Source organism: Aquarana catesbeiana, linkage group LG01, assembly GCF_042186555.1.
Source record: "Aquarana catesbeiana isolate 2022-GZ linkage group LG01, ASM4218655v1, whole genome shotgun sequence".
Taxonomy (NCBI): domain Eukaryota; kingdom Metazoa; phylum Chordata; class Amphibia; order Anura; family Ranidae; genus Aquarana; species Aquarana catesbeiana.
The window spans coordinates 337,923,319-337,948,652 of NC_133324.1; the positions used below are offsets into that span (position 1 = coordinate 337,923,319).

Below are 25,334 nucleotides of genomic sequence, written 5' to 3' on the forward strand. Positions count from 1 at the left end.
ATTGAAGTCTGTGTGTGAAATCAAAATCAGCTGTTCCTGCCTACAAGATCTGGTATACCTGAGCCCTGAAGACCCCCGTAATAGGGGTCCTGCATATCTGGTAAGCGGCCCCCCTTTTCTTTACCATTATCTGGCTTGTTCAATACAAATACATTCCGCGTTTGAAGAAAGGATTGCTCACACAGAAATATACACGGTTTGATTTTTCAGGACTTTTTATTAGTCATTCACTTTTTAGGTGGACTGCATATTATTAGAATAATCCATCTATTTACACTCAATGTCTGAATAATATGTACAATTACGTTGAAGGGGCACCTTTAACCAGTGTGATTTGGCATTAGTAGCGCACCTGATTTTATTCACCTAAGGATACGGATTACTGGAACCATGTCCTGTGGTCTGAGACCAAGATAAATGTATTTGGTTCAGATGTCAAGCTTGTGTGGCGGCAACCAGGTGAGGCGTACAAAGACAAGTGTGTCTTGCTTACAGTCAAGCATGGTGGTGGGAGTGTCATGGTCTGGGGCTGCATGAGTGCTACCGTCACTGGGGAGTTCCAGTTCATTGAGGGAACCCTGAATGCAGTATTCCAGCATAACGACCCCAAACACACCTCCAAGATGACCACTGCCTTGCTAAAGAAGCTGAGGGTAAAGGTGATGGACTGCCCAAGTATGTCTCTAGACCTAAACCCTATTTAGCATCTGTGGGGAAGGTGGAGGAGTGCAAGGTCTCTAACATCCACCATTCGTCAATGGAGAAGTGGAAGAGGACTCCAGTGGCAACCTATGAAACTCTGGTGAACTTCATGACCAAGAGGGTTAAAGCAGTGCTGGAAAATAATGGTGGCCACAAAAAATATTGACACTTTGGGCCCAATTTGGACATTTTGACTCAGGGGTGTACTCACTTTTGTTGCAAGCGGTTTAGACATTAATTGCTGTGTGTTGAGTTATTTTGAGGGGACAGACAATTTACACTGCTATACAAGCTGTACACGCACTACTTTACATTGTAGCAAAGTGTCATTTCTTCAGTGTTGTCACATGAAGAGATATAATAAAATATTAACAAAAATGTGAGGGGTGTACTCTTGTGAGATACTGTGCTGATTCCTTAGAATGGCAAATTTCTAATTGGGTGTATTTTTTGTAAACCTAAAAGAATGTATCGGTGTAGATTTTCTCTAGTTGTCAAATAGGAACAGGAAAAAAAAGAAAACCTTTAGGCAATGGTGGTATACAGTAAAGTTTGCCTGGTTCCTGATGAACAGGAGGAAATTCACTCAGTGAGTGGCCATGTCAGTTGCGCCTCCCGACAGTCCTTGATTTACAAAATCAAAGCAACTGGGAAAAAATTGTTGACTGTTTCAGTGTCTTCATCCAGTCATATGCAGGCACTCTTCAAGCATTTTGACAGTTCACAGGGCCAAAATACAGTAGGTGCAGCGTGAGATTTTTCTGTCTGCATTGTGTAATGAGGGTGGAAAAATGTGTTAGATAAGTCTTATATGCGTATGACCAGCTTAAAAACGCTCAAACCCCTTCAGTATTGGCATAGGGCATCGATATAAAGCTAAACAAGAGGATGTGCTATTGTTGCCCCAATATTCATCTGTCATTTTTCTAATAAGCAGAAACTGAATTTAAATACCTATGGGCAACACAGATGCTTTTCATTTCCTCCGGTTTACAGACCATTATTTTCCTCTGCATTTGCCAGTGAATGCAGCTGGGCCATCGGGTACGGTACACTAGCTTTCTGGCATCATTACCCACAGCAGTAAATTTCATATTGGGACTTTGGCACCATAAGCAAGATATAAATTAAACTGTAACCACTCATACTTCAACCTGTAACCTATTTATAATACTTATCCCCAGCCTCTTAACCCTATCCCTCCCTGCAAAAACAATGTTAAAATTTACACTAACAATAGATAACTTTATCTTCCCCCTAATGCTTAAATGTTGCTTTCATCAAAAGCATAAGTGTGAAATGCTTACCACTACTAAAACAAAAAATGTAAGTAACAAACTAATTTCCCAGTTAATGCTTAACCTTATCCCTACCACTAACATTAACCTAGCACTTAAAAGTAATCCCTAATCCTAGCCATAAATTAATTCTTCACTTCTTCCAAAGGCTAGACTAACCCCTAAATGCTTATACCTATTTTGCCACTGAAACCTATCAGGCTCATACTGCGATGTATCCCTGCTGTGATAAGGATCTACATGAAGGGGAGGGGGGAGGAAGGAAATATATAGTTTTATTTATATATTTTTTATGGTTAGGACAAAAATATAAAACCAATTCAAGTTCTCTTTTATTTTGCTTTTATTTAAATATAAGGCCATCTCCTGGCAGCCTCTGTTTACAGAGTTCAGTAGTTCAAGCTGCAATATACAAACCAAACTTAATACTTAAGCCAAGTCAAGCTACTGCTGCGCTGGATCTTTAGCTATTCCTTAGTGCTCTGGGAATCTTGTGTTCTCTTTTAAAAGTTTTAGTTTTAAACAAAGATTGTGTGTATAAGGTTTAAGGCTAAGAAAAATGAAATGAACTCCAGACTTGAATAGTTTCCACTCTAAAATGGGCATACGAGTCCTAAAGATGCCTTCTGTGCTGAAGGGGAACTCCACTTATCCATGTCATTCTCCTACATAATCAGGAGGTGTCAGTTTGTCGTCTGATGCAGCTGTATAAAACATGTCAAACGTGTAAAAAGTTGAAAGTGAGTTGCGCATGCCCTACTAGTAATGCATATAGCCAAGAACAGTCCCCATTCTTCTCACAGTTTTTAGCTCAACAGACTAAAAGTTATTTTAAACTCAAGGACTGGAGAGGGCTGTTCAGCATACTGTGTATAGTTCATTTAAAGGAGAAGTCAAGCCTGAGCTCATTTGGCTGGACTTCTCCTATTGGTCACAGGGGTACAATTCGTTTTGCACTCCTGTGACCTGGTTTCAGCAGAGAGCGGTCTGAAGTCCGCCCTCTGCTGACATCACAGAAATCAGTCCAGGCCCCGTGTCATGCTGACAATGGGAGTCTGGATAGGCTAGTTGCCAGGACTGATACCCATCTCAGCCTCTCAGCGAGCCACTGAGAGCCTGAGATTGCCACTCCCCTGCCCCTCCACAGCTCAGCGCTCCAATGAGCATGAAGGAGCAAAGCAGAGGGCTGCTGATTGACAGTCAGCAGCTTTCTACTCGGGGAGGTGAGAGAACCGAGCCATCAGCAGTGTTTGATCGCTCAGTTCTCAGTGCAGAGGCGTCGGGGGGACAGATGTAGCATCGGACCGATGCTGCATCCACGTAGGTAAGTATGATGGAGGTAAAACCCCCAAACCCATACTTCTCTTTTAAGGAGTGCCTCCATTCTGAGATTCTCTATGGGTCTGGCACTTTTCCAGAAATGTGACATTTTTGCTATTTGTTTTTTAATATATAAAATTGTATGTTTAGGTCCACATTCACACATGTACACTTTAATGCAAGCTTAGTTGCTCTTTAAAGTGTATGTGAAGCCAAAACTTGATCTCACTGGAACAGAAATACATGTTATATCTTACAATGGGGACACTTTTTCCGGTGAAACTATCAACAGGGGATTTTCCTCACTTTGGATAAACTTCCTCTTACCTTCTGATGTGTCCACAGGATAGGAAGTAAAGGGAAGTCTGTATCTGGTGCACAGATTAAAAAAAAAAAACCCTGAATGAGGTTTTAATCCTTTTTGCTACTCAAAAAATGGAAAAAAAGTTTAGCCTTTAAATATACATTTAAGCTCTCCTTTAAGTGTATAGGTATTTCTAGAATGTGTTTTTTTTACTAGTATATATTTCTAACCCATGCATTTTCCTGTGCTGCATTTTTAAAAGAAAGCTGTGCTGAAAAGTATGTAGGCATTTTATTAATAACTATACCTTGTCTGAATACCCTTCATCTTGACTTTCGTCTCTCCAGAGACCCCAGCTCCTCCACTGCTTCCTTGGTAGCTGCCTGCAGTAATTAGGGTGGGGTGCATACAGTATTTTGCCTTCTGGGTATTGCTGTTGGTGATAGCACAGGTTTCCTTTAAACTTAGTCTAAGAGAAATTTATATGCCATTGCTGATCTCTTATCTGAAAATGCTACATACCGGCTGGTAATACTGCTCAAGTAACTTTAATAGTGTGATTCATTGACCTGGTATGCAAATTAGAATTTCTGACTTCATCATATGCTACATGATCTTGGTCAGGGAATCTGCATTTAAATCAGAAGTAGACAGGCAGATTGAATGTTCAGGATGTCAGCGATAGCAGCCTCCAGATTTTCCTTAGTACAGGTTTCCCTTACAAAATACCTGCTTGCCTTTTTAGGTGCAGCTTCCAGCAAACAGATGCCATACCATTCATCATCCATATAGATAAATGGTATGACATGTTAAATTATACATACATCGTCGTATGTGTCTTTTAATGCATGAAGTAGTGTTCAGATGCATCAAAAATACACCAAAGCTTTTAAAAATGGTACCTGCAAAAATATGTAATAAAAATCAATGCATTTTAAACTCAGAAGTGTGAAATAGGCTTTTAGGTGTTGTGAAAAATCAAGGCGCAGTAAATGTTGGGTTGTCAGCTTGCCTAATCTTTATAAATATCTCACATTTGATAAAACAGTGTCACAGATGTTTTATGAACCTTGTTGAATTTTTAAAGAAAAACCTATGAACAACTGGTCTCCAATTTGATCATTTTACATAGTACCGGCTATCTGACCTACCATCGATCAAATATTACACAGCCTGCTGTTTCTTCATCTTTACCTGCAACTTTGCTGTCCAGATGTTGGTGTCTCCCAAGTAAGTGATGGAAATATACCACATGACCACGTATGTCACTTGACACTAGAGTTGCATCTAGCTACAGTAAACTGTTGATAAGGCTACAAACCCTCTAAAGCTGATGAGCTTTATGATAGGATTGGGTATGAATACCAACATAAAAGCATGACCGGCCACTGCCATGTATTACATTATCATAAGTGATATTGATTTGTAGAAAACATGCTGAATGACAATTTATACTACAGGAGAGTAATTCACTTCTGTCTTATGTTCTAAGATGACAACTGTACATTCTTTTTTAAAGTGGTAGTGTATAGTTCAAAATCGTTTTCCTGCACTTGTCAGTACTTTTTTCTTTTTTTTTTTTTAACTCTCTACAATATGCGCCAAATTAAGAATTACTAATTTTGTTTACCTGTAATGTTGGCCATAGTCAGTTGTTTGACTAGTTTATCTAAGTACAAAGTTTTATGCAGTAACCCATGACAGCCAGTCATATATTAACATGAAGTGGACAACAAAATGTTTTACCAATAAAGATAGTGTAATATACTTTCATCTATATTGATGGTTTAATAGCACAAGCTACAAAAAACATCCGAAAGCCCTTCAATAGACCGCATACTTTTTTGTTTCTACGTTAGTGCTTGTAATGGCCCCAATTTTTCCAGAAAAAATAATCATGAAAACAAATTATTGGTCTTCTAAATAGTTATATAGCTATTAGGTATTATTTCTTAAGTATCTTACAACATTAGTTATGTCACAGTGCCCTAATACTCTACATCTTGTCTTTAGGAACACCGCTCTTGGCATCTCCTATGGCATTTCTTTCTTCCTTTTTCTACTCTACCTATTTACTTGTTTTGCTGGACATCTGGCGGTGAGTAGTATATAACTGGGTATTGTTTGTTTTTCCAGTTCACAAGTGTGAAGCCTCATGATGCATCTCTTGCTTAAAGGATACCAGCATTTTTGTACATATGTAGCACAAAACGATGAAAATAGTACCACTCGAATGCCCCCCCAAACCTGTGTCAGGCAGATCAGCATGTGAAAAAACTGGTGCAAGACAGACAGAATCGGCATGCCAGGCTCCAGTAGACTTCAATAAAATGGTGGCACACAGACACCGACTCCCTGTTGCATAAATGTAATGAGATGGGTAAAAGAGGTCTTCAGCTCCTGTTCTCCACATGTAGTAGTGAATTCCTCAGATGTGTTGCGCCCTTTTCAGGGCTTAATCATAGCGGTCGCTAAGATTAAGCCTCAAAAAGAGCATAACATGTCTGAGGAGTTCTCTACAGTTCGAGAAAATTAGCTGAAGCTATCTTTTACCCATCTCATTCACATTTATTCAACAGGGAATCTGTATCTGTGTGTAGATGTCCTTCGTTTTGTTGAAGCTTTTTTGTACAGATGTACATCCAACAGTTGACCTCCTAATTCCGACACTTGCCTGTCCACCTTCCACAGAGATCTTGCTGTGCAACTACTGAGAGCTGCAAAACCTTTTCATGAAAAGACTCTTGGTCCAGATGACCATTCATTATTGCCATGCATATAAGAGAATCTCTTTTTAGAGAAATATGAAGACTCTCTTCTTTGGATGCATAAAAGACGTATTGCCTGGATCGTAAACATTGTGTACAGAGACTGTGATTTGGGGTCTATTTATAAATAATTTGCCGTTCAAATGTCTTAGCATTTGCACAGCTTTTACAAATAATCTCTGTAATATGTCTGTTATTTCCTATAATGGTCAGTTTCATCTAGTGGCCATAATGTGGTATTTTCCTGGTTGCAGTATTTCAGGAATCTACTGCACTGTGGTCACTAAATTGAGCTGATGATCAAAGGTAAATAAACATATTTGACACATTACAAGGATTATTTGCGATGGTTGTACACATGCTGAGACTGCAAAGATCTCTGTGGAAGCTTGTTAGTTACATGTAGTATGTTGTAGTACGTTGGGGCATGGAGGGGGGGGGTGGAAACCTTTTAAGGATAACTGTACTAAATGTGCACTTGTGATTTAAACACTGTGGAGAGTCCTGGTTTCCATTCCGAGATCAAAACTGTAGTGCTCCATAAAAAAGCCAAGTTTTTTTTTAAATTGGTTCCAAAGCCTCAAGTTTTTTTACCTTTAATAAAGTAAAAACCCTTCTGTGCTGCAGGAGCCCCCACAGCGATGTGCACGAGAGCTCCCACTGCTGTCAACCAAACGCTGTGACGAGGGGGCTTTCCATGGGGGCACTCACTAAAGAGGAGGGGCCTGGAGTGCCAGAAATCTTAGAAAAGGGATCTTGGAAAAGGAGGATCGGGGTTGCTCTGTGCAAAACCATTACACAGAGCAGGTAATTATAACATGTTTGTTATTTTAGTAAAAAAAACCCAAAGGTTTAATTTTACTTTTAAGCCCCTTTCACACGGTCGGACCGTTCAGGTCCGCCTGTCAGTTTTGACGGCGGACCTGAACGGGTGCTCCATGTTACCCTATGGAGCGACGGATGTCAGCGGAGACATGTCCACTGACATCTGACCTAGTCCGATCCGCTAAAAGCAGACGGATGGCCCTACGTTCAGATCCGTCGCTATCGGATCGGGTGATCCGGCAGCAGTGGCGCCTGACAAGCCCCTCCCCGCTCAGTGAGCAGAGAGGGACCTGTCATCTGCTGGCTCAGCGGAGATCAACGGAGAGATCTCTCGCTGAGCCGGCGGACCGAGGTGGGCTCCGTGGAAGCGGAGTCCACCTCGTGGGAAAGGGGCCTAAGTCATCCTACACCAGAGGTTGCTAGACCTTTTTTTTTTAAAAAGAAAAAACTGATTATCTGGTTTAAAGGATGGCAGCCCTATTTGGTAAGAAAGAGGTTTATTAAAACAAATAAAGCCAGGTGGTCAGCATAATAGCCAAGCACCTCACAGTTTCAGAAAGTCCACAACAGCAGCCTCCCTCTGTTTTTTTCGCAAGAGGTTTCATTTTATGCCAAGTTTTATTTATCAGTGCCAGACAGAGGGGAAGATACATATCATAGTTACATTTCTTATCTTTAGTGCCAACTAAGATCCAAATTTAGTAATAATTATGTCTGTCTGTGGTTTATCCCCAGTTTTGTGTTCTTTTTTTTTACTGTCCCGAATCTTGCTGCTTCATCTCAGTACTGTCTGCCAAACCCTATCCTCTAGACTGAGCATTCCTAGCTGAGACAGTTTATGGTACACAGTGCTGAAATGTGTTCAGTGAGCAAATGCACTCTGGCAAGCAGAATCTCTGTAACTTATTTTCAAAGCTGGAAAATGATTAAAACTGTTTTATGTAGTACTGTACACATGAGAGCTTATTTCTTCTTCTAAATGGTAAGTAGACTTTTTCTGTGTTCGTTCAACCTCCACTGTAAAATATAAGGTTGAGTCAAACATTTACAGCTTCATAGAGCTTTATACATTGCCAACTCGCTTTACTAAGACCCTTCTTCTGTTTCTCCAACAGAAATGTATCCTCAAAGGACCTCAAATCTTGCACTGGGTTCCTTCTCTCTCATCTGCAGTCTCCAGCCAGCCCTGGTTCAGAGTGCCCTTTGGAATCCTGACTATTCTTACTGTGTTGTTTATGGCAGTATTCAATTTGGTAATTTTATCAGTCCTTTTTTTTTCCCATCACCATTTTCTGTCTTTAACAAATGGCCTAATAAGCCACTGTTGCAAGCCATTCAACCAGTGACGCCAACTACATTTTAAACCTTATAGCCGATGATAGTTCGCTAACAAAAAAATATATATTTATAATTAATACATTTTTTGCAACTGTATTTTTTTTTAAACTTGCATGAAACTCTATTTGAAGGAAACAATAATAAATACAAATAAATATATAAATATAACATTTGACTGGGGATGATTTTATATATATTTTTTATTTTATTTGCAAGTCTTGGAACACACCTCAGGGGAAGAAACATTTATAGCTAGCAGAAAACCTGGGAAAATCAAACAGTTTTCCACTAGAGAAAGATGTACAGTATCTCACAAAAGTGAGTACACCCCTCTTTTTTTTTAGTAAATATTTTATTATATCTTTTCATGTGACAACACTGAAGAAATTACACTTTGTTATAATGTAAAGTAGTGAGTGTACAGCTTGTATAAAATTTCCAAATTCGGCCCAATCAGCCATTTTCCCTCCCCGGTGTCATGTGACTCGTTAGTGTTACAAAGGTCTCAGGTATGAATGGGGAGCAGGTGTGTTAAATTTGGTGTTATCGCTCTCATTCTCTCATACTGGTCACTGGAAGTTCAAAATGGCACCTCATGGCAAAGAACTCTCTGAGGATCTGAAAATAATAATTTTTGCTCTACATAAAGATGGCCTAGGCTATAAGAAGATTGCCAATACCTTGAAAATGAGCTGCAGCATGGTGGCCAAGACCATACAGCGGTTTAACAGGACAGGTTCCACTTAGAACAGGCCTCGTCATGGTCGACCAAAGAGGTTGAGTGCACATGCTCAGCATCATATCCAGAGGTTGTCTTTGGGAAATACATGTATGCTCAGACACACACTGCATCAAATTGGTCTACATAGCTGTCATCCCAGAAGAAAGCCTCTTCTAAGGATGATGCACAAGAGAGCCCACAAACAGTTTGCTGAAGACAAGCAGACTGAGGACATGGATTACTGGAACCATGCCCTGTGGTCTAAGACCAAGATAAACTTATTTGGTTCAGATGGTGTCAAGCGTGTGTGGCGGCAACCAGGTGAGGAGTACAAAGACAAGTGTGTCTTGCCTACTGTTAAAGTGGAAGTAAACCTATCCATAAAACAGTTTAATTTCCGGCACATGATGGAAATGTAACACTCCCATTGGTTGTGCTCTCAACCAAACTGTCAAACCATCCAATGGCTGGTGTCATAACTGATCACATGTGCAGCATCATGGCAGCTGTAGATTAAACAGAGGCAAAGATGGCAACTTCCTTGGCCGAAAACGTTAGGGGGGTTTACGTACACTTTAGGCATGGTAGTGGGAGTGTCATGGTCTGGGGTTGCATGAGTGCTGCTGGCACTGGGGAGCTTCAGTTCATTGAGGGAACCATGAATGCCAACATGTACTGTGACATACTGAAGCAGAGCATCATCCCCTCCCTTCAGAAACTGAGCTGCAGGGCAGTATTCCAACATAACGCTAAACACGCCTCCAAGACTACCACTGCCTTGCTAAAGAAGCTGAGGGTAAAGGTGATGGACTGGCTAACCATGTCTCCAGACTAAAACCCTATTGATCATCTGTGGGGCATCCTCAATCGAAAGGTGGAGGAGCGCATGGTCTCTAACGTCCACCAACTCCGTGATGTCGCCATGGAAGAGTGGAAGAGGGCTCCAGTGGCAACCTGTGAAGCTCTGGTCAACTCCATGCCCATAAGTGTTAATGCAGTGCTGGAAAATAATGGTGGCCACACAAAATTTTGACACTTTAGGTCCAATTTGGAGATTTTCACTTGGGAGTGTACTTACTTTTGTTGCCAAGACCTTTTGTTGTTTAGACCTTAATGGCTGTGTGTTTTTTTGAGGGGACAGCAAATTTGCGCTGTTATACAAGCTGTACACTCACTACTTTACATTGTAGCAAAGTGTCTGTCATTTCTTGTTGTCACATGAAAAGATATAATAAAATATTTACAAAAATGTGAGGGGTGTACTCACTTTTGTGAGATACTGCATATAACATTTTGAAGCTCCCACATCACATATGTTTAAACTAGTAACCGCCTTGTTTATTGGAGGCTTCTACATAAAAGGCGTTTTTTTTTTAAATCGTTCAGTCATTCCATTGAGCATTCAGATGCATTCAGTAGAGCTAATCTCTTGCTTTTTTCTTTTTTCTTTCAGTTTTTTCTACCTGATGGGGCATGTCCAGGAATCTCTTTTAATACATCTGTAACTCCAGTCATTTTAACAGTATATAGCCTGCCGGTCTGTTGACATTCTCTGAGTGTATTATCTGTTTTCTCTTAATCTGTGTACAATATTGGCAGCTTTGCTGTAGAAAATAGAGTATGAGCACTCAGCCCCATGCAGCATGCAGAACTCCATCCTCATGTACCTTTTTATACCTTTCAAAATCCACTGCAAAATCTACTGCACGGGTGAGCCCATACAGCCCATTCAATCTATATAGACTGTGTGCAGCGGTAATAAAAAATGTAAACAAAACAGTGCTGCATGGAGCTGAGTGCACATGTGAATAAGCCCTTAAAAAAGGAGAATCAGCAATTCACCTAGGCACACGTTTGATGGCTTTGTACTACGAGGAGCAGAATGTGGCCTGGCCAGTCCACACTGGTAGGCTTCCTGGAGAGGTGAACATAGTCCCTGCATTGTCCCTACTCCTCCGGAACCTTTCCCTGTCTCTAAGCACTGTCCCTGGCAGATGGAGATTCTATACCTACACTAGCCACTCGCCAAAAGCACGCCAAGCCAAGGAGCTGGACTCTGTTTGATCCAAGATGACCAACAAAGTCACATGGTCACCAGCATCTAATCAGATAGCGCCCCACACTGACTGAGGAGATCTTAGAGGAACTAAGTTCCCCTCAACTTCCTCCCCATCTGCTTTGCCACTGCTGTTGAGTGGCACCCGTAGTGGAGGATACAGACTGCACCTGCCTACATGCCATTTACAGTATCTGGTTCTGTGTTCTGCAGCACTTGAGCATTTTATTGTCTGCTGCTGGAACAGGATTGAGTAAACCTGAACGCTTCTCAGCCATTCAGTGAAAACGTTGTATTGTTGCCAATGAATGCAGGGCTTCCTCTGATTAGCCAAAGCGCAAATCATGACCTTATCTAACCACCTCTCCACTTCAGCCAATCCGATGAAACTTATGTTCATTTATAAGAATACAAGGCTTCAGCTGAATGGCTGAGAAGCATTTAGGCCAACTTGATTATGGTTCCGGAGACGTAAAGTCGCCCATACTCTTAAAAACACAGCACTGCTTCCTGTCATCTAGTGCTTATACAGTCAGCAGCCACATCAATTAGTAATGGACTTAGATCATTTGGGCAGCTTGGCCAAAACAAACTATTTAGAGCTATGGCAAACCTAGAATTCTACTTTAACGGTACAAACACATGTGTGTGTATGTATATATGTGTATGTGTATATATATATATATATATATATATATATATATATATATATATATATATATATATATATATATATTGTACATATAAATCAAGTTTCCACAGTTGCATTCAGTAACAGGATCTGAATGTCAGATGACAGTCCCTAGATACAATGATTTTATTTATTGTGGTACAAATGAGACAGATTGTAATCATCAGCTTGTCAGCACATGTCAAGGTTTAAATTCCTTGAAAATAATCACATAACCACATTATGCAAGCATGCCCTCTGGACTCTGTGAACACATATGTTTAGAGCCTGTTGTACTGTAAAGTTGTGTGCAAGATTTTGGAAATGCTTGTCTAGTATATTTATGTATTGTGTTGTAATTGTTGCTTTATGTTTCTTCTTTTTAGTATTACATGTATTGCTGTATTCTGGGGCTTCTGGCTTGTTCTGCCTTTTTGCTTCTGAACTTTGAAGTCAAACTGATCCTTCTCAGCATTGCCCTGGTGATATACAATATTATCTTCCTGTACACTCACAGCTGGTTGTCGGACTGTTACATTGACTTGCTTACTGAGAACCAGAACATCTCTAGGTATTCACTCTTGTATCTTAAAGCAAATATTGTCTTCTCTGGTGTTGACTGTTGATGAAGTTATAGAGCCAACTTCCCCCATGGTGTTCTATAAAATATATGAAATGCTAACTGTCAAAATGATATAGTTAAAGTGATACTAAAGTCTTGTGTTTGTTATTTTTAATTTTTAATTTTAATTAAAAAAAAAAAAACATGTTGTACTTGCCTGCTCTGTTGCAAAGGATTTGCACAGAGCAGCCCGGATCCTCCTCTTCTCAGGTCCCTCTTCAGTGCTCCAGGCCCCTCCTTCCTGTTACATGCCCCCACAGCAAGAAGCTTGCTATGGGGGCTCCCGAGCCGAGCCACAGCTGTTCCCTGTGTTCATTCAGACACAGAGCCACGTCCCCCCCCCCCCCCCATTCTCTTCTCATTGGCTAGCAATGGCGCTGCGCTGCTGTCTCAGCCAATGAGAAGGGGAGTCCCTGGCAGCCGAGACATTCCTACAACATCGCTGGATAGAGATGGGGCTCAGGTAAGTATTAGGGGGTGCTGGGGAGGCTGCTGCAAACAGGATGCTTTTTATCTTAATGCATAGAATACATTAAAGTGGTGTTCCACCCGAAAAAAAAAATCTGCCTAAAAAAAAAAATGGAAATTTTTTTTTACTCCCCTTTAAATGCCTATTGCTAGTGAGTCCCTCGTAGTCTGCCTCCTTCAGTGCCTGGGCTGATGACATCACTTTCCCTGGGCGCAGGAAGGGCTCAGCTCTGCCCCCTCCCTCTTGTCAATCATATGGGACACGTGACAGGTCCCATATGATTGCGTGGCCAATCGCGGCACCGCTTGCTCATGCGCAGTGGGTGCCAGGCTGTGAAGCCACAGCCGAGCACCCACAGTTGCAGTGCCAGCGCCGCCAAACGGAGGGGGTGACGAGCGGGGCTTCCGATCCCCCGCATCGCTGGACCCTGGGACAGGTAAGTGTCCGATTATTAAAAGTCAGCAGCTGCAGTATTTTTGTAGCTGCTGACTTTTAATTTTTTTTTTTTTTTTTTTTTTTTAGTGGGAACTCCTCTTTAAGATAAAAAAAACTTCTGACTTTACAATTACTTTAAAGAAAACAAATGTATACCCAAACATACACTCCACTCTTACTATCAAAACTAAAAATGTTAAATCCTAAAACTTGTCCCTGTTTAAAAGTAAGAAAAATAATATACTTGCTAGTCTATGGAGTCCAGTGTTGTCTTGCTTGTAGAGAAAGTTCTCCCTAAACTGCTCTCCGATGCCACCATCTTGAATTGAGATTCGACACATGCCCAGATACACCAAGAATTTTGCCATAGACCTGGCAGGTCCCTGCAGCATGTCTGCGCATGCACAGACGGTCCTTGAGACCCCGTGCCTTTTTTTGCACGTGCATGATATCCTACAAACTGCCTAATGGAATGCATGATGTGGAAATCCCAGGAGGCAGTGCGTGGAACTGATGCGCATGGGCAGAAATGCTGCCAAGGACCTAGGAGTGATCCGCTGTTCTGTGCATACACAGGGATTGGATATGTCACCCAAGCCTATGCAAGAATTAAAGAGGATCTCCAGGCTCCCCCTCCCCCACAAATTTGCACAAAGCAAGCTGCATTTTGTGAATGGGTCCGCAGTCTTTTGGGACCTGTGACGTGTCCCAGAAGGCTGCGGAGGGAAGGAGGGGGGCGAACTTCTAACTCAGTTTTCCGCAGTGGGAGCTGGTACCTGTCAAAACCAGGTACCCCCCCAAGAGAAGCTAAATGAGGCTTTGGGGGGGGGGGGCAGACAAGTGGAGCTTCCCCTTTTGGGTGGAGCTCCGCTTTAAGGACCTGGACTTTAGAAGAAAATAAGTATTTACTTTTTTTTCTCTTTCTACTTTTTTTTTTTTTTTTTTAAATAAGGTTGAAAGTACGCTTTAATGACCACTATGTTAAGTACACCAATTTAAAGCCACTAAAGTTAAAACTGTATAAATGGTTTAAAAAACTGAAGTTTATGGGAACGTTCATAGTGATTTTGGTAGCGATTTTGGTCTGTACCAACCAGATGGAATTGAAATTAAACCAACATCTCCAGACTGAACTATTGGCACAAAACAGGATGGATTCACAGATTTCGAACATGTTTTAAATCTTTCCGACGGACTGGAGTCCGGTCGAAAAGTCCGCTCGTCTGTATGCTAGTCCGACGGATGAAAACCGACACTAGGGCAGCTACTGTCTATCAACTTCCTTATTTTAGTCCAGTCATACGTCATCACGTACTAATCCGTCGGACTTAGGTGTGATCGTGTGTAGGCAAGTCCGTTTGTTCAGAAGTCCGCCGAAAGTCCGTCGGATAGACCGTCAGACCAGTCCGGTTGAAAAGTCCGCTCGTGTGTACGCGGCATAAGATTTGTCAGATGAGACAAGGTTTTCCTGAATTGGGTTGTCTAATTCTTGGCTGACCGATGGCAAAACAGAATAGTTTGTTGTAGCACGTTTCTTTGGGCGGGGGTGCACAGGTATGTGCAATCAGCCATGGACAGCAGCCTGAACAAATCAGTGACAGCCTTCGCAGCTTTTTGCGTGTGACTGCATATCCGTACGTCGAGAAATGTTAAGTTCTGTTATTCCTATTGTGTAAGAATAAATAAAGTAACTGTTGAAATAATTAATGCGTTTTTGGAGTGCAGATAAAAGTTTTTAAATACTGAATGATGGAATGAGGAAGGGAGAAATGTGGAAATACACTAGAATAGGATTCTAGGAGGAAATGACAAAGTGATGTGCAGGCTATTTACATACACTACACTGGACGGTATAACAGGAAGAGATTTGTCAGCTAAACATTAACGTGAATTCTGTATGTAAAATAAGAAACTGACTTAAAACCAAAAATGGAACCTACCTTCAGGTAATTTTAACCTACTCTTCTCATTTTTTTCAGGCCTGGAGTCCTAAAAGAGCCACAGATTATGGGCAGTATTGCATTATTTATCTTCTATTTCACTCTCCTTGCCCTGGCCAGACAGGTGAGCATTTAAAGATTCATGGTCAGAACACACATTTGTTCCAGTAATTTCTTTTTTTTTTATAGCACCAAATCTGATTCCATTCTTCCTTGTCCCAGTACAGTTTGACAAAGCATAAAATGAATACGTTACAATAGTAACACAATTTGCCCGAGACATTCCGTCTACAAGATGTTTTAATAAACGAGGCCCACTTTGCATAAACTGCGAGAAGTGACAGATTGAGAACAGGCCCCTTGTCCTTTTGTTTCCATAAATCCATGGGATTTGCATTTTCAAATAGCAGAGTTAAGAGTGCCTATCTGAGATCTTACCTAACTAGACTGCAATTGTTGATGCGGCATCACTGCTTAGCCCCAAGCTGTGGGCTCTTGGACCAAACTGGAATTTGTACAGTGACTATCATCAGTTATGGCGCTGTTAGTAGTGTGACAGATTTGTGTTAAAGGAAGATATATAGTTTCAGTGTTTTACCAGATATACATTTAAATGAGGTCAGCTTGATGTGAACCAGTGCGTGTTATTGTTATACAAATGAGCATATTGGAGAAAAGAAGGCTTAAAAACATTGCCTGATTACTGCCGGTTTCCCTGGCCCCCCTTCCTCCTTTAATTTCCAGGAGCATTCCTATTCAGGGGACCATTCTTTCATGTTTATTGCCATTTTTTCTATATTTCCCTATGAGTTAGCCCTATGAGTTATGAGTACCAACCTGTCTTCCCTTCTGCCACAGTCGATCTGACAAAAGCTATAGCTTCAGCTTGCCGTGGCTGTGAACACTTTCCCAAAACAAGCAAAGGCAAGAGGAATGCAGAGGCTGACACATGGACCCCCCTCCCTCTGCATTCTTCTTGCCATTGCTTGTCTCAGGAAAGTGTACACAGCGGAGACAAGCTGCTGTTATAAATCATGTGTCTCCTTCATAGCTGTTGGATGGGCCACATCAGGAGGGGAGAAGGGCACGTCGGTAACCAGACCTAGGGTTAAAAAGCACTAAGGGCTGGTTCACACCACAATTTCTGGATTCCTGATGCTTTTCTTTAATGCATTCTGGAGCATTTTTGATGCCTTGAAACCCATTTTTTTTCTCCGCTGTTTGAATTGAGGACAATTGTTGGGGTGTTTTGCTGCATCCCAAATGCATTCCACACAGAAAAAATGCAACATGTTCTACTTTTGTTGACTGTACTGGAACGCACTGCACTGGTGTGAACTAGGGTCATTGGAATCCATGTTAACCGCTTGCAGACCACCCCACGCGCATAAACTGCGACAGAGCAGCCAGATCGCGTACCTAGCACGTGATCTGACAATTCCGGGTCTTGGGCGTGTGCTCCCGGCAACACACACTGTGATTGGACACAGCAGGAGTCAATAAGCGGGACCCATCGATCGTTCGGGAGACAGGCAGAACGGCGATCTGCCTATGTAAATAAGGCAGACCGCCGTTCTGTGAGAGGGGAATGTACTGATCCTGTGTTCTTGCTAAGCAGAAACAGGGATCTTTACCTTATCCCCAGTCAAAGCACCTCCCCCACAGTTCGCAAGCACTCTCTAGGAACACATTTAACCCTTTGATCACCCCTGATAACCCTTTCCCTACCAGAGTCATTACAGTGACAGTGCATATTTTTTAGCACTGATCACAGTATTAGTGTCACTGGTCCCCAAAAAGTGTCAGGTGTCCGATTTTGTCCACCACAATATCGCAGTCTCGCTATAAGTCACTGAGCGCCGCCATTACCAGTAAAAAAAAAAAAAAATCCCATAGTTTTGTAGACGCTATAATTTTTGTGCAAACCAATATCTGCTTATTGGGATTTTTTTTTACCACAAATATATAGTAGAATACATATTGGTCTAAATTGATGAAGAAATTAGATTTTTTTTTTTTTTTTATTGGATGTGTTTTATAGCAGAAAGTAAAAAATATTTTTTTTTTTTTTTTTTTTTTCTGTTAAATTGTCGGTCTTTTTTTGTTTATAGCCCAAAAAATAAAAACTGCAGAGGGGATCAAATACCACCAAAATAAAGCTCTATTTGTGTAAAAAAAAAAAAAAAAGGACAAACATTTTATTTGGCTACAGTGTCGCATGGCCGCACAATTGTTCGTTAAAGTAACGCAGTGCCGTATCGCAAAAAAATGGCCTGTGCGTGAATTTGGGGGTACACCTTCTGGAGCTGAAGTGGTTAAACACTGTCCAATGCTACATGTACCTTGTCCCATAGGGAACAGAACTTTAAAATACAATTCTGATCTTAGATCTGAAGTAATAACGTCAAATTACACTATACTTTACATATTTTGTGTGTAAAGGTCCTCTGCACTACTACTAATAAATAAAATTAATGAAAATAAAGTGGAAATGCAGCAAAACCTAATAGTATTCACAACTACACAAATAAACAAAATTACAATGAAAGTGATCTTGCGCATATCCTACATGGCCTAGTGTAAACGTATGCGTTTATTCCCTCTGTAGAATGAATTCTATTGTCGTCTTGACTTTCTGTGGAAAAGGAAGTTTAAGATGGAGCGTGAACGTATTGAGACCATGGAGAATCTGAACAGGGTCCTACTAGAAAATGTCCTCCCTGCTGATGTAGCCCAGCAGTTCATTGGGCAGAACCTTAGGAATGAGGTAACCCATAACAATAGGTTTTCCAGTATTTGATTTCTTCTAAATGTTTAACGTTGTTTATTGTGTATAGGTTCTTGCCATTCTCAGTACATACTTTTCACCTCTGCAGGACCTGTATTACCAGTCTTATGACTGTGTCTGCGTCATCTTTGCCTCCATACCCGACTTCAAGGAATTTTACACAGAGTCTGATGAAAACCATGAGGGCCTAGAGTGTCTTAGACTGCTTAATGAGATAATAGCTGACTTTGATGAGGTATGTAGGCCAATAAGTGTATAAATGTGGAAAAGATATTACATCTGTGTGTACTTCCTGTCTAAGATTACTCCCCTTAAGGACCGAGCCTCTTTCTGAGATTTGGTGTGTACAAGTTAAAATCATTTTTTTTTGTTTTTTTTTTTTGCTTACAAGCGCACTTTTTTTGGAAAAAAAAATACTTTTTTGAATTAAAAAATAAGACAACAGTAAAGTTAGCCCAATTTTTTTTTTTTTATATTGTGAAAGATAATGTTACGCCGAGTAAATTGATACCCAACATGTCACGCTTCAAAATTGCGCCCGCTCGTGGAATGGCGACAAACTTTTACCCTTAAAAATCTCCATAGGCGATGTTTAAAAAATTCTACAGGTTGCATGTTTTGAGTTAGAGGAGGTCTAGGGCTAGAATTATTGCTCTTGCTTTAACGATCGCGGTGATACCTCACATGTGTGGTTTGAACACCGTTTTCACATGCGGGCGCTACTCACGTATGCGTTTGCTTCTGCGCGCGAGCTCGGCGGGACTGGGCGCGTTTTTTCATTTATTTTACTTTTTATTTTTACACTGTTCTTTTAAAAAAAAAGTCACTTTTATTTCTATTACAAGGAATGTAAACATCCCTTGTAATAGAAAAAAACCATGACGGGACCTCTTAAATATGATATCTGGGGTCAAAAAGATCTCATTTACACAAAAATGAAATTTAAAAAAAAAATGAATTTGAAAAAAAAAAGGTCCCTTTAAGAGCTATGGGCATCGCTTCCCCCCCTGCAATGGTATGGAGCTGGGTGGGGGCCATCTTCCCCTCACTCAGCTCCATACCACACAGGGAGAAGGATCCGATCGCTGACGGCAGCTCCAGTAAGAGATAAGCGGCGGGAGGGGTGGCCCTCTCCCGCCACCGATAAGTGATCTTGCGGCGAATCCGCTGCAGAGACCACTTTTATCTGAAACCGGACCGCTCACTAAAGAAGAGGATACCGGGGTTATGGTAGCTAGCTGCTGCCATAACGATATTCCTCGTCAAAGCGCCGACGTATATTGTCGTGAGCCGGTCCGGAAGTGGTTAATACAAATTTAATCTGAGTTGGCAGACCTAAATGGGATTCACCTTACACCCTAGTGTCTTTTCTTAGCATTGTCTTCCTCTGTGTTTGGACAATTCGCGTGTAAGTGATTAGTCTCCCACAGTACACAGAACATGGAAAGGCAATTATTTTAGTAAATATAAACTGCTAAATACCTGTTATCAGCAGTATATAGCAGTCTGATTTCTATCAATGTCTGGTTAAAGCTTGTAGGAGAAGTTTTTATTCTCCCCTGACTGCTCTATGGGGCTGCAGGACCCTTAACCCTCTGGACAGTGCTGACTGGCCCTGTGCTGATCATATGCACCCTCCCAAGAAAAAAATAACTTTAGCAATACACACCAAGCTGAGCGCTTCCAAGGCTCTGTTCTATCAGAAGATGGATTGGAGACTGTGGAAGAAGGGGAGGATCAGAGAAGATAGGATTACCCCCTTATGTTCCACAGTGAGTATAACAAACATGCTTTACTGCACATAAAGACTGATTTTACCGTTGTGGGTTTAGTAACACTTTACATTATGTATACTTTATTACAGAAGATCATTGTTCTAACAGCAGGGGTAAGACTGGCAACCCTGCAGCAGAGGAAAAGGAACCATTGTTATGCCCTCTTCACTATGATAGGCATAACAATGTTGTTATGCCTGTCTGCCAGATGTTACAGCCCCACAATGTCTTTCCTGGGCCAGATTCCAACATATTTCCTTTTTCAATAGAACCAACACTACGTCTGCTTCTTTGTTTTTGTTAAACTAATAGTCTGTATAGGGGTTCCCAAAGCAGAGATTTGACCCCCATACCTATGCCTCTTTCTCTGATTGTTAATGATCATGAATTTTGTCCACGTGCTTGTTAGATTTTACATTTATTAACAAGTCTATGTATTTTATATATTCTTTAGCTACTCTCCAAGCCAAAGTTTAGCAGCGTAGAAAAAATAAAGACCATTGGCAGTGCTTACATGGCAGCAACAGGATTAAATGCCACATCGGGACAGGAAAATCCTCAGGTATCCTTTTTACATCAGGCCTTGCGTTAGTTTCTGTATATGGAATGCACACAGACAATTGTGTGATACCATGTTTCTGCTATTCTTATCATAACCACGCATACTATTGAGAATGTTGATCTTTATCTTTACCACTGAGATACTTCTGTGTTGACATTACATATCAGTATACTAGCTTTTTGTTCTCTTTATCCACCAGGATGGAGACAGGAATTATAATCACATTGGTATCATGGTGGAATTTGCCACTGCATTAATTGGAAAACTTGACGTGATCAACAAGCATTCTTTTAACAACTTCAAACTTCGCATAGGTAAGGCATATTTCAACTTTTTTTGGTAATGTGCTTTCTACTACCAAATGAAATTTTGGTTTATTGTATTTTTACCTCTTTGTAACAGCAATAACAATTGTCATTACTTCCTGCTAGGTATTAACCATGGACCTGTAGTAGCAGGGGTAATAGGAGCACAGAAGCCACAGTACGACATCTGGGGGAACACTGTCAATGTGGCAAGTCGTATGGACAGTACTGGAGTACTTGGAAAAATTCAGGTAGTGCCTTACTTATTTCCACACTGGCTAAATCTTATAATTAACAGTGAAATGTTCATTTACTAGGTGACTAAATGTGTCATATGTATAATGTGCTGCTTACCGGTGTTGCAAGTAACATTTTGTTGAAGATAATACCATTGAAGGTTCAAGGATATAAATATGAGCAACCTTCTTAAAGTGTATTGATCCAATTTGGTCACTGAAGTGGTAGCACAAAAGCTGCCCTGGGACAATGTGGAATGTGGCCTAATAGGCAACAGATTTGGAAACAATGCACAAATCTTACAGATGTCCGTAATCCCAGGTGGGGCTGTCCACCTAGATTGTTTGGGGTGCATAAATAAAACTGTCCTTTTAGAGCTGCATACATATTCAGTTTTCAGATATATGCTTTCTCGAGTATTACATATAAAATTTATATTAGATGTAAAAGTCTTTGCTGGCCCATACAACGAGGGCTTAAGCTCACCATATACCATGTTATAATCTGATTGTACAATTTCCTTTAGGTTTACCAAATGTAATGAGTACCAACCCATCCATCTATATAATTAGTAGTTGGTAGATTTACACCAGATTGTACAAAGAGAGCATAAGGTATGTGGTCAGCTTTGGATAATCCTTCTCCGTTGGTGAACCTGTATGTATTTTTAAGTATGCAAAAGACTTAGTGGTTCTAAAGGCAGAAGGTTTATTACCTTAAAGTGATTGTAAGGTTTTTTTTTTTTTTTTTTTTTTTTAAATAACAAACATGTCATACTTACCTAAGCCACTGTGCAGCTCATTCTGCACAGTGTCCCCCGAACCTCATCTTCTGGGCTCTCGCGGCTCCTCTCCACATCAGGTAACCCCCTAGGACAGTGGTTCTCAACTCTGGTCCTCAGGACCCACTAACAGGCCAGATTTTAAATATTACCTTGGGGAGATGTAGACTAGAATACTGCAATCACCGAGCAGCAAATTAGATCACCTATGATGTATTTCAGTTATCCTGCAAACCTGGCCTGTTAGTGGGTCCCGAGGACAGGAGTTGAGAAGCGCTCTCCCGAGGGGGTTACCTTGCAGGTGCGCTCCCTAATCCAGCATTTGCGTCCATACACGAATGCTGGACTCGGCCCCGGTGCCCATGTCATTGGTATTGATTGACAGCAGCGGGAGCCAATGGCTGCGCTGCTATCAATCTATCCAATCGAGACGCGAAACACCGGCCGGAGCTGGTGTGCTCGTTCCCGTCGCGCAAATTTCGGGGCTCATGTAAGTATAAGGGGGGCTCAGGGGCGCTGCTGCCTTTAAAAATGTTTTTCACCTTAATGCATAGAATGCATTAAGGTGAAAAATGGGGAAGGTTTACAACCCCTTTTAAGGTAAAACAAAAACCTGGGTGCAGCTCTCCCCCAGACCCCCATTATACTTACCTGAGCCCCATCTCGATCCAGTGATGAGAGCAGCGGCTCTCCCGGTGCTCTCTCTATTCATTGGCTCACACAGCAGCAGGAAGCAATGAATGGGGGGGGCGAGCCTTGCTGTGTGAGGCTTGCCCCGGGAGGCTTGCTATTGGGGGGCACTTGGCAGGGGGTTGCTACTTCAAAAAAAATAAAACGCAAGCCTTTTAGTATTACTTTAAATAATTCCAGATCTCTCTGGAAGTAACACATTGGAATTGAAAGAAGAAGATTAGGTTGCCAAAGTTTGATTTGGTAAAGAAGGTTTGAGAACTCCTCATCTGACCTGCTCCCAGTTACTAAGTTGAAGAAAAATCTTGTAATACATGTGAAATAAATCACCTGGTAAAAAGTAGCCATAGACATGAGTTGACCATGACCTAATCCAGCATAGTTTTATCCAGTTTAGGTTATGATCCTCACGTCTATGGGTAGTGATACTTGTCCTCCTGGGGTAAATTAACCATCGAGCAGTTTTGTCAGCAATTTACTTGTATTGAGGTCAAGCCATGTGAAACCCTCCCGATCATATCCTTGATGTGTAATGTTGTACTGCAATGGCCACTTTGTTAGCTATCAAAGTACATTTTTGTCAAGGTTTCCTACCACTTGCATTCATATAGATTAAGATATATATATTTTTTTACTTTAATGCATTTTTAATAGCACTGCCCTTTTACTAATTTTAGAGTGTTGTCATTATATACAAAATACCATAAAACGTGCTACATTATTAAACAGGGTTTCTGCTAAGTAGCTGTGCTAGCCCACGGTTTTCCATAGTCTCATTATTACGGTATACAATTTATCAGCAGACTGGAGATGAGCAGCTGCGCCAACTGTTCTTATGATATTAATTAGTGTAAAGTCTAGTGTGTGTGCGTGATACATCTACATAGTTCATTGTGTGTGTGTGTGTGTGTGTGTGTATGTGTATATATATATATATATATATATATATATATATATATATATATATATATATATATATATATATGTATGTATATATATGTATGTATATATATATATATATATATATATATATATATATATATATATATATGCCCTTCAATAAAATACAAATTTTATTGGGTAATTATAGGACTTTATAGAATAGTAGGCTGCTAGCTCAGAGTCAGACCTTTAGCCTTGGTTTATTGGATGCCTTCCAACCCATTTGCTCTGTCCGTCCAATCAACCCTCTTTGTTATTTGATCTGCACACTGTGCTTGTGATACTGGATCAACATTTACTGAGCTACTGTGTAGAAACACTGCAGTATTAAAAATGGCGAATAGATCATGTCCTCTTTTATTAAATGCTGCAAGAAAATGAGTCTCTACATTTTTCAGCTTGCAAACATTCTAATCAGTGTAATGGCTACCAATACTCCTTTTAGTGTAGACACAGTGTACACTCCTGAATTACATTCTCTTTACTCAGCTCTATTTCCATATGTCTTTTTTTTCCTTTAGGTCACAGAAGAAACCAGCAAAGTACTTCAGAAGCTGGGATATACTTGTGAAAGGCGAGGGATCATCAAGGTCAAGGGTAAAGGTCAACTCTGTACCTATTTTGTTATCACTGACATGGCACGATCCAATTCCCAGGGAAACGTTCTAAATTAAGAAATGGAATGACAACTGCATAATGCACAGTGGATTTCCAATGGCAAGAACATTAAAAAAAAAAAAAGTCCATTAGATTATTGCTCAGCTTTCAACTTCAGAGGGAGAAGACTCAGTAATTGAATGCCAACTCTCCAGATGTAAACCACTTCTGAAAGACATGAAGGAGGCTCATGACTCGTCAAAGCCTAAGGAAATGTGGACAACCACATCTAAGAGCTGTGGACCATGAGAAAAGACAAATATACTCTGGAGTGTCCTCTACAGGACATTGGAGGGCACTTGCCAAGCACTGCCATACAGTACAATGGACATCGTCTTGACTGTTTCTTGGAATCGCCCAAACATCTCATTTGAATGTTGTCATGTCTGATTTGCTACACAAAACTGTGACAATGTAGAACAGAAGATGCAAATGTTATCAGCCCGGGACCTTGCAAAGCAAAGTGCAGTTCCTCCCCCTAGTGGGGACTTCGGCACATTGCTGCCCAAATAAACCTATTGATTTTTTTTCTGTAATGAAGCTAAAAGAAAGAGCGAGTGAGCAAGCTGGGACTGGCCCACTGTTATTACCAGAGACAGAGAAGGTGTTTCTGTACTATATTACTGCGCCACGCAGTTCATGTCATGTACATAGTTATATTTATACAAAGCATTGTCACTCCCATTGTATTTATTCATCATAATAAAATCTTGTTAGTAAATATTTTTTCTATGGAATGTTATAATGATCGAAAGTGAAGAAAGTGATTTGTTCCCCTTCATTAAACATCTGTCTTTTTTATTATTTCAACTTTTTCACGTAGTACATTTTTAGGACCCCAATTCTGCTTTTAGTAAAATATTCGACCAAAAAATGTTCTTTTGATTATAAGGCTGACTGGAGCTGCATTATATCATAACCATGATGCTTGGTTTTATTTGCAGGGTTCTTTACGTCTGACGATCAGATAATGGGTTCCTAACCACGGAAACCAATGACTACATATAGACGTCTCAAGAACTCTGTAAAGTGAAAGATTCCTTTTTAGATAATTTCACAAAACCTCTATTACAATGCAAAGCAACCAAAAATAGAAAATGTAGTCTTTAGTTTGTAATCCTTAAGGGGT

The 25,334-nt window shown here is 40.7% G+C and overlaps 1 protein-coding gene across 7 annotated transcripts in view; it reads left to right on the forward strand.

The window, feature by feature from the left end:
* Nucleotides 1–25,020, forward strand: part of ADCY4 (adenylate cyclase 4) — a 134,224-nt gene extending 109,204 nt beyond the window's left edge. For all 7 annotated transcript variants that reach the window (XM_073631846.1, XM_073631883.1, XM_073631870.1 and 4 more), the window contains exons 15-26: nucleotides 4,757–4,854; nucleotides 5,638–5,722; nucleotides 8,333–8,470; nucleotides 10,730–10,813; nucleotides 12,389–12,573; nucleotides 15,508–15,592; nucleotides 18,077–18,235; nucleotides 18,345–18,491; nucleotides 20,486–20,593; nucleotides 20,793–20,907; nucleotides 21,025–21,149; nucleotides 24,070–25,020. In XM_073631846.1, the coding sequence (XP_073487947.1) occupies nucleotides 4,757–4,854; nucleotides 5,638–5,722; nucleotides 8,333–8,470; nucleotides 10,730–10,813; nucleotides 12,389–12,573; nucleotides 15,508–15,592; nucleotides 18,077–18,235; nucleotides 18,345–18,491; nucleotides 20,486–20,593; nucleotides 20,793–20,907; nucleotides 21,025–21,149; nucleotides 24,070–24,222 (1,482 nt within the window). In that variant the 3' untranslated portion in view covers nucleotides 24,223–25,020. The remainder of the gene's footprint in view (nucleotides 1–4,756; nucleotides 4,855–5,637; nucleotides 5,723–8,332; nucleotides 8,471–10,729; nucleotides 10,814–12,388; nucleotides 12,574–15,507; nucleotides 15,593–18,076; nucleotides 18,236–18,344; nucleotides 18,492–20,485; nucleotides 20,594–20,792; nucleotides 20,908–21,024; nucleotides 21,150–24,069) is intronic.
* Nucleotides 25,021–25,334: the final 314 nt, after the last annotated feature.